The sequence below is a fragment of the Octopus bimaculoides genome, chromosome 3 (assembly GCF_001194135.2).
Source record: "Octopus bimaculoides isolate UCB-OBI-ISO-001 chromosome 3, ASM119413v2, whole genome shotgun sequence".
NCBI classification, from domain to species: Eukaryota; Metazoa; Mollusca; class Cephalopoda; order Octopoda; family Octopodidae; genus Octopus; species Octopus bimaculoides.
The window spans coordinates 141,620,342-141,630,383 of NC_068983.1; the positions used below are offsets into that span (position 1 = coordinate 141,620,342).

Consider the following 10,042-nt stretch of genomic DNA (forward strand, 5'->3'; position numbering starts at 1 on the left):
ATGAAAGACAGTGGGTGTGCGAAAGATATGAGATTGGGGAATAGGCTTAAAATGAATTGACACACAGATCAATGGATAGAGAGGCGTGCAAGTATTAGACAGAGTGGAGGGACAGAGAGTGAGAAAAAAGAAACGCTAATACAAGAGAATGACAGAGTAAAATAAAGGTAAAATAGAGTTTACGCAAGGGGAAGCTGAAAATGAGGGAAGGTGTGAGGGAAACGGGAAGAAAGTAAGAGAGAGGGAGAGAGAGAGAGAGAGAGAGAGAGAGAGAGAGAGACATACAAACACACAGTGACAGAGAGAGGGGTAAGCAAAGAAAGAGACAATACGAGGAGCGGAAATCTAAAAGTGAGAGAGATCGAGTAAAAGCAAAAGAGGAATTGATTAAAAAACAAGATGCCCGGTGAGTTTTTAACCTTGTAATTGTAAAAGTGGTGGGAGTGACTGCGAGAAATAGTTTCGAATTTAGCTGTACCGACCCTGTTTTATCTTGTGATTACGTCCTCCTTATATCAAAGGTTAGGCGGCTTACACGCTGCTGTAACTGTAATATGTGTATGCCTCTCTCTTTCCCTCTAAATATGCATATCCACGTCAATATATAAAGCAGTAGTTTGGCGTCGATTCGTTGCCAGAATATAGTTGACCTCTCCTAGTAAAAGATAGACGTAGGTAAGTAGAAACTACTGTTACCACATACATCGCTACCAGCAGCAGTAACATAGCTAAAATGTCTATCAACATTCGGAACTTTCGAAATATATTTGTATTCTCGACTGTTTCAACCGCTTTTAGAAAAGGCATGAATGTCACAGCTCATTGCTTGCTTTCTTACTATTAAACAAAAATCGACAACATATTTCTTGTAGATTATAACACGTTCGGAATGACAATTCTATGAATTTCTCGAAACTTTATTCTCAGACTAACGAGATATCGTATTCTCTTCTTCAAGTTATTACACAAGTAACGAGAATTGGCTTGAACCGGGAATCGAAACCGGTCATTTCGGTTCGTCGATGTTCCTCCTTTCCATTCACTTCACAAGTTGCATTTTCACACTTATAATTTGTTCTCGTTTTATGTTCGTTTTTTTTTTTTTTTACATAGCGCAAGTGCTTTGATTTTTATTTAACTTTTCCATTTTTTGCTGAAGTCAGGGTCTTCGGTTTTTCTTCTTTTTTTTTTTTTTTTTTTTTTTTTTTTTTTTTTGCGATATTTCTGACAATAATACACATAAATCCTTCCCGTCAGACTCTCGTAGCATGATTAAAAGAAAAATTAAATTGTAAATTGTCAGACCTTTCTATCAGCTAAAAATAAAAGAACAGTACTACCTATTTATACTAGCTGCAAGAATTTGATCCAACCTGCATTTTCAGGGGTCCCGTATAAACTACCGGGATGAGCGATATCGAAAACGTTTAAACGAATTACAATAATCAAATTAGATAACAACAGCAGCAGATGGCCAGGCTTTATTTTTCTCAGAGGTTAATTAATAAATACACTTGCTATCCTGTTTTGATGCATTAAATTCGTCCTCAGAGGTTAATTAATAAATACACTTGCTATCCTGTTTTGATGCATTAAATTCGTCGTAGAATAATTACGTCTATTTATTTTTCTCATAAGATCGGCTGAATGTATCAGATTTTTATTAAAAGTCTAATATAACTACAGTACTAACCACCCTTCCCCACTCTATTAAACCCCGCTGCTCTGGGTTAATCTAATCCGATGTTCACTTTTTAGAAGAAGGACTGTTCCAAAGGCAAACTACCTTTATTTGTAACAACTTGTCTGCTACCGGTATCACATAGTCACTTAACGAAATACCTTCATTAATAACCATTTAAGAAGCTGCGTCGATATATATATATATTTTTTTTTTGCATCATTCTGATTTTTCACTTCAGTAACTCAGTATAAATTTTCATGTGTTCGGTCCATTAGTTCTATGTATTATAATCAAAGATTTTCCAGCCATGACCATTCCAACATGCTTTCATACATTGTGCTTCTAGAACTACATTATCTAATTTTTTGTTATTTTTTTTTTCTTTCTGCCTTGTTAGTTGATATGGTATGGTTGGGGGAGAGGAGATTTGGCTGCTATTTCTAGCGCATCGAGTGACTATGTAGGCAGGAATGTAGAACCCCTCGCTCATATTCAGATTTAAACATCTACTGACCAAATCTCTAAAACTCCTATTTGAGAAAAAAAAATTTCGATTGAAGCCTAAAAATTAAAACAGTAATTTGATATATTTGCATATCTATGAATTTGTAAAATGAGATTCATTATTTTTATCAGTATAGACGGGCTCTTGCAATTTTATCAGTACAGACGGGCTCTTGTGCACTTGCAATTTGCATTGGCACTAAAAAGTTTACCCATCACTGATGTAGGGGCATCCTCACTGGTTCATATTGCTGCTGCTGCTGTAAATACCGAGTTCAAGCGAACTTTCAGCATCTCTTAAATTTGCGTCCTGACCCCAGAAAAATACATAATACACATCAAAAATAGCCCACCCACCAAAAAGAAAAAGAAAAATGACACCCGAAAGGACCAACACTGGTACTCTAAGATTCTCTTCCCATCTGCATTCCACATTCAGTAAACATTCGTTAATCCAAGGATTTGATTGCAACCGTACAAGTTACTGCGGGTTTCCAGTAATTAGGGTATATATTTAAGGAATATAAAAAGAATTACGATTGCATTATAGCAATCGATGTTTAACTCTATATCTAATCACTGAATCTTTTCTATTTTACTTATAACCCTAAAATACCTTTCATATGTACAACCCCTTATAAATCTAAATTCTCATTTTTCTGTTATAAATCAAATCTAAACCCTAAAATACCTTTCATATGTATAATCCCTTATAAATCTAAATTCTTATTTCTATGTTATAAATCAATCTCTTATAGTTATTCATAGTTTCATACAAATTATGAGATCACAGGTGGCTGTATTGCAGTTAACAAACCGCGCTGTCGGTATTTCTTGTACTGATACTGGTAGTTTTCGACGTTGTCCACCTAACTGAAAATAAATACCACCTATTATTATTTTGCTCGGTACGATGTTCGATGTCTTTGATGGGTGGAATCGAACTTATCTGATATGCTAGATGCCGCTATTCTTATCAAGAAGTCAAGATTATCACCCATTGATGGATATTTCTGCTCGTGACCGGACTGATCTACTAAGGCAAGAAATATTGCTTAAAAATTAAGATTTTCAGTACATTCTGGAACAGATGTGCAAAATTGGTTCGCGGCACAAGTTCCAACTTTTTTTAAGTATTAAACTGTCTACGATAGTGTGATACTTAAGATTTATCAAAACTTGGCCCCAAAAGGCCAAAAATGGAAAGCGCAGATCTAAAACATGGTGTCGTTATTCACACATTTCTCATCCACTCCGAAGAATTTTTTCTTATTTCGTGATGCTAATGAATTTGTGTTGCAGCTATGTTCAGTGGAAATAAGACGTTTTAGTCATTTATTTATTTTAAACTTTTTCGTGTTCAACAAAACCTAAAATGCCAAATTGACAGAAAAGATTTTGCGCTGCAGATTTCACCGCACTGTTTGTGCAAATACGTGTCATCTGTACATTAATTACTTCGTGGTGATGCAGTGACTGATCATCTGACTAAAAGTACATTACAGAATTCTAACTTCGTACCAGTTTTTTTTGTTTTTTATATATATATATATATATATATATATATAGTTCTAACTTCAAATCCCTCCGTAACCGGCTTTGAATATTTAATTGCATTGCCGACATGTAGGGCCTCCGAGGAAACCAGACAACTTTCGAATCCAGGAGTTGGGGGGGGGGGGTCCCCCATAAATTCAAGTAAGCTATGTGTGAGTTTGGGGTTTTTCAATTTTCTTTTTTTTTTCTTCAGGAAGTAGACCTGTCAGATTTTCATGGGACTTTCTTTGGCTACCTGGACCCTGGACTAATTGAACCTTTCTTTTATAAACTCTGACAGCATATGCAATACACCAGTCATATGTTGGTGTCGCTTTCATTAATGTTATAATACCACTGGGAATGGGAGACCCTTAACCTAATACTTTTACTCTTTTGTTTCAGTCATTTGACTGCGGCCATGCTGGACCACAGCCTTTAGCCGAACAAATTGACCCCAGAACTTATTTTTTGTAAGCCTAGTACTTTATCGGTCTCTTTGCCGAATCACTAAGTTACGGGGGGCGTAAACACACCAGCATCGGTTGTCAAGCGATGGTGCAGTGTATAAACACAGACACACAAACATACACACACACACACACACACACACACACAGTTTCCATCTACCTAATCCACTCACAAGGCTTTGGTCGGCCCGATGCTATAGTAGAAGACACTTGCCCAAGATGTCACGCAGTGGGACTGAACCCGGAACCATATAGTTGGTAAGCAAGCTATTCGTGCTTTTTTTTTTTTTTTAGCCCCGGGTCGAGCATAAATACTCGCCCGTAATACTTCGTCTTTTTGTTTTTTCGAACAGTTTATTTAGAAGCGCATTATCCAATGTGCCTTTCTCTTTTTAAAGACAGCATTGTGATGATATGAGGCAGAGTTGACTATTATTTCTACTAGTTTTGAGTGACTGAGTAGAGAGGCTTCCTCGTTAGTATTAGTCGCAGTGGACAAAGGAGCAGACATTCCATGGGAGTCACTATAGTTACACATTCAGAGGAAGCCTTAGAAATAACCAGATCTTTTATATAAACAATATAATAGTTCCCCTAAAAGACGTCGAAGTTTAGTCTGTAACGGTGTGAGTTCCCATATTAGTTTGTAATTTTGTGAAGTTGATTTGTTATTTTGTGACGGTGTAAATTGCTGGAAAACGTTAGTGATTTTACAAGGAGACAAGTAATTAGATAGATTTGCATCTATACCTATTATCGGATTTTATTAGGTCCCCATATGGTAAAGATGTGGGTAGAGGGTGATGTTTTAGAAAGTAAACGACAATACAAATAACTACGCAGAAGCAGCCATGATTGAAACAAGAACAAGAAGTATTATTAAAAGAGAAAAGAAGCATGGTCATTCCTTACTCAAGTGACTTTATCTTATCGCCCATCACTTGTTATGCGCTCATAAATTAGTTTGATAGTGGAGCTCTGATTGGTTGTATGCAAATGACTTCATAACTGGGGTCCGAAACTCTCGTGGGAAAAAAAATTTCGTGAGCGGCACAAGCTCCGGCTACGTCGCTATTCCAGACACAGACAGTCCAACATAAAAGGCGTTAAATGAATATGTGAAATAGAAATTTGGCGATAGTGCAATATGAATGAGAAAGAAATGGTAAATTATTTGGGCTAGAAAGTACGTCCAGTAAGTTCTTCAGTGTTAGGTTAACTCCGACCCAGCAAACTTATAATCAAAGGCATTCCAACTATAACTATCTTAGGCTTTTAGCGATATCTAAGACTAATCTAATGTGTCGTTCTCCCTTCTTTTTTTTTAAGATATATGTTTTGAGAAAGATTTTATGGTTATTTAAAGTAGGTCAAGAGACCGTATGGTAGGAGTGGTGACATAGTCACGTATCGTTTCAAAGGAAGCACAAGTCAGTATTATAGGAACAGAGATGTTTCTACGATAGATACTGTATAAATGGTTTCGTGATTGTAGGTGTATCATACAGTTGTGAGTGGGGTGAACATCGTCATAAATGTGGAATCGTGAACGCTGGCATAACTAAGCAATTAAGAAGTTCGCTTCGCAATCAAAAAATCTCGTGTTCGATTTCGTGGCGCAGCATATTCGGCAAGAGCCTTTTACCACAGACCCGGGTTGATTCAAGCCTTGTGTTTTAAACTGGGTAGACGAACTGGGTTGTGCTAATACAAAAAAAAAAAAAAAGATTTATCATTCGGATTCTGTCTGAGGAATATGTCATGAGTACAAATATAAATGGAATACTGAGCCATTTATGCAATATAATTCAATGCGTTAAGTAGTTCAGTTGATCGACCATTTGGAATACTCATCGCTGAAATCGAAGGAGGTTCTTTTACTTGAGCTGTATGATCATTAATCCTTTGTTCATCAGTATAATATAAATTTCTTGTATAACTACAAGACCTGAAGCTGGAAAGGCAAAGAAGATACAGGAAAAGATTGGGAAAAGAGCTAAAAGAAGAAATAGGAATTAGAAATACAAGAGTATCTGGAACAACGAAAAGCATTAACTCAGAAGAAAAGAAATGAATTTAATGCGAATAACTGAGTTAAACGATGACGAACGACGAAGCTAAAGCTAATAAGTAGTGGGGAATAAAAACTGTTAATCAAATGAGAAAGCAAAATATGAATGGTGATGATAGGCAAGAATATTATTTCAAACAAGAATGAAGAAACAGGCAAGAAGCGAAAACCAGACCAAAGAGAATATTCAAGATTTCCTAGAAATTAATCAAAGGATTATGAAGGAAATGACAGAATATTACTACTGAGTAGGGAAATTGTTCATTGCTGGCACTATGCTACAAAATGGGCCGTTGAATTTCTACGGGCACTTCCGTTTATATTATTTTACTTGTCAGGGCGTGTATTCGAGTGTTACGCTTTCAACAACTTTATAGAATGAAATCAAAGATATAATGGACATTTTTAGCATAATGAAGCAAGTTCAAGCACTACGCTTTCAATCGCTTTAACTATGGAGCGAAATGAAAGTAGTAAACATAATGAAACAATGTTATAAAGATCAACAAATTTATACGTCGAAACAGAACAAAGAGCATTTATAAAATGTGGAATTTCTGCTTGTCCCACAAGTATTTATCATCATCACAAGGAGAGTGGTGAATTGGCAGAAATAATGTCTGACTGGATTGGCAGAATGGTTAGGGTGTCGGAAAAAATCCTCCACCATATTTGATTTGACTTTTTACGTTCTCCTTTCGGAGCTGATAAAATAAAATACTAGTCCAGATACAGGAGTCGACGTGATCGACTAACTCACACAACCTCGATGTTATTGTCCTTGTATCTATATTAGGAAGCATTAAACTTTGCAGTATTTAGTTTCGTCCTTTTATCATACATTCCGAGTTCGACTCCAGCCAAAGTTGATATTTCATCCTTCTTTGGTACTAAAATAATGTATCTATCAACCACTCGTGGATGTGGATGGATTAATATAATCGTCAGTATCTCTCCTTCCTCACCAAAAGTGTGTGGCTTTGTGCCTATATAAGAACTCGAACAAAATGCCTTGCTGTATGTCTTCCGACTCTTCGGTCTAACTTTGACTTTCATCCCTATGAAGTCGATAAATTAAAGTATCAGGTCATCCCATAAGTTCTGTCCAAATTTTGAATAAAGAAAACAAGTGATCAAATGTTATATTTCATTGAAATTTAATCATCAATGTACTTTCTCTGATTATCTAGGATTTCCTTCCATCAATTTATAAGCTTTTTAATCTCATCAATGTAAAACTCCTTTGGTTTCAAAGCGAAGAACGCTGAAATGTTAGTTTCGACCTCCTCCTGGCTTGCGAAAGTTATGTCCCCCAAATGATTCTGTAAACTACGAAACAAATGGTAGTGTGAAGGAGCAAACTCGAGAGAATAAGGTAAATGAGGAATTTTTTTCCAAATCAAGCTCTTCGATCTTCTGTGATGTGATCTTTGCAGTGTGGGGTCGCACATTGTCCTGATGAAACATCACTCTTTTTCGATTTACTAAAGCGGGCCTTTTTTTCTTCAAAGCTTGGTTCAAACGCTCTAATTGCTGACAGTAGACTTGAGCATTGATTGTTGCATTAGGTGGTAACAATTCAAAGTGAATTACTCCTTTTCAATCCCACCAGATAGAGAACCTTTTTTCTCATGAAGTTCCCTTCTCGATTGTGGTTGAGCTTTTTCCCTTTTCCCAAACCACTGTTTACGACGTTTAACATTTCGATAGATGATCCATTTTTCGTCACCAGTCACAAGTTTATCCAAAAAGGGTGAAATGAATTCACGAGAATGGAGAGAAGAGCAGATGTCAACTAGGGATTTACGGTTGCTTTCGGGCAATTCATGAGGCACCCATTTTCCAAGTTTAGGAACCTTTCCAAGTTGTTGAAGATGACGATGAACAGTTGTATGGTTTTAACTAAGCTTTATTGCCAATTCTTCAACTGATAATGCAGGATTTTATTCAAGTAATGCCTCAAGGAGCTTATCATCAAACTCAACTGGACGTCCTGTTCGATCTTCATCTTCAAGGCTGAAATCTCCACTTCTGAATTTTGCAAACCATCTTCTGCAAGTTCTTTCATTCAAGCATTATTTCCCATAAACTGAGTGTATGTTTCGAGTCGCTTCAGCTGCAGTTTCCTTTTTTGTACTCATAAAGCATTATGTACCTTAAATACTCTTTGGATACTTCCATGCTAGAAAGGATTTTAATCAAAGAAATTTTGATTCTATTATTTTAATGCATAAAAATAATTTTTAATTCCATTAGACATTCTAAAATACAATTAAATTTCATTCTATTTTAAGAAAAGGTAAAATCGGACAGAACTTATGGGATGACCTGATATCATCCAAGTACTGGGATTACAGTAGTCGACTAATCTTCTCCCCTCCAAATTTCTGTCACTGTATCTACGTAAGAAACTATATTGGGAAGAAAGAGGGCACAGGATGACAAAATCGATGGAATGCTGGGATTGACTCTGCCTTCATTCTCTCCAAGTTATTCATCAAGCGCCATCAAATTCACTCGCCAGCATCTCTTGTTCTTGCAATGTTGTTATTTTGTATTAATTATCACTTGTTCTATTTAGCCCCAAATCAGACCATATCAAATGCACGAGGCGTCAGTGAAATTAAATAGCTTAAATGGGTTTCACATGCGCAATGCCGACACGGTTTTCCGACAGCTTACCACTATTAGGCAACATTTACATTCATATTAAATATACCAATCATAAAAGCATTTGTTCTTGCCCACGGGACACAAAGGCCTTAATTTGGCAGTAATGTTTAATGAGAAATATTGTTCGAATCTTTCTCAAAGACATTAACAAGAAAGTGAAGTATATCGCAATTCCTTCGCCAGAATTGAAATCTCATCGATATCTGAACCGGCAACGTGCTCGACTCCATCTTTTAACAGTGCTCATAGTCAAAAATGTAATTTATTTTTCCAAATAAGCGCATACGTGGGTCTGTAGTAAGACGTTTACTTCCTAACCACATGGTTTCAGATTCAGTTCCACTGCGCGGCACCTCGGGTGAGTGTCTTCTACTATAGCTCTAAGGTCTTGAATGGATCTGGTAGACATGAACTGAAAAAAGCTCATCGCGTATGCGTGTGTCTTTTGTATCAGCCTCTAATACCACGTGTCAACCGTTGTTGTTTTGTTTACGCTCACCGTAACTTAGAGGTTCAGCTTAAAGGATCCGTTAGAATAAGTACCAGGCTTTATGAAAAAATAAGTACTGGGGTCGATTTATTCGACTAAAATCCCTTCAAAGCGGAAACCCCAGCATAGCCGCAGTTCAGTGACTGAAATGAGTAAGAATAAATGATGACAGATATTGTTTTAAGCTAAAAAAATATACCACCTACATAAAACGCCAAGTCTTAGTGTCTTTATTACAGCAGAGAAGTTCATGAGATTTTTTTATTGTTTCAGTTTGTCACCTACATTTATTTATTTGACAATGAAAAGAAAGTGGGTGGGAGTGAAAAAGCCTTCTCGCCTTAAAAGAAAACAAATTACATAGAGAAAAAGAAGTTTTTTTACTTCATTTAAATTCCGAACTGCCCACAACTCAGTGTTTCCAGTTTGAAAACCATTATGTTATACAAATGCAAATCTATTTTATACAAATTCAAAATAGTTTCGGAAAAGAAGCTATTTTTATCCTACAAGCTTGTAAGGAACGAAGAGATCATTTTCAAAACATCCCGTAGTAATTAATCCCGTGCTAATAATCTTTTCTACTATAGGCACTAGCGTAGCTTAGGTGGGGG

General features: G+C 36.4%; 1 protein-coding gene across 3 annotated transcripts in view; it reads left to right on the forward strand.

The window, feature by feature from the left end:
- The first annotated feature begins 265 nt into the window (after positions 1 to 265).
- LOC106867183 (galectin-9C) overlaps positions 266 to 10,042 on the forward strand; it is a 61,975-nt gene continuing 52,198 nt past the window's right edge. Inside the window, exon 1 of one of the 3 annotated variants that reach the window (XM_014911980.2) lies at positions 266 to 406. In XM_014911980.2, coding sequence (XP_014767466.1) covers positions 400 to 406 — 7 coding nt within the window. In that variant the 5' untranslated portion in view covers positions 266 to 399. Of the gene's footprint in view, positions 407 to 528; positions 676 to 10,042 lie in introns of those variants that run through there. The other 2 variants (XM_014911982.2, XM_052966593.1) reach the window with 2 other exon arrangements.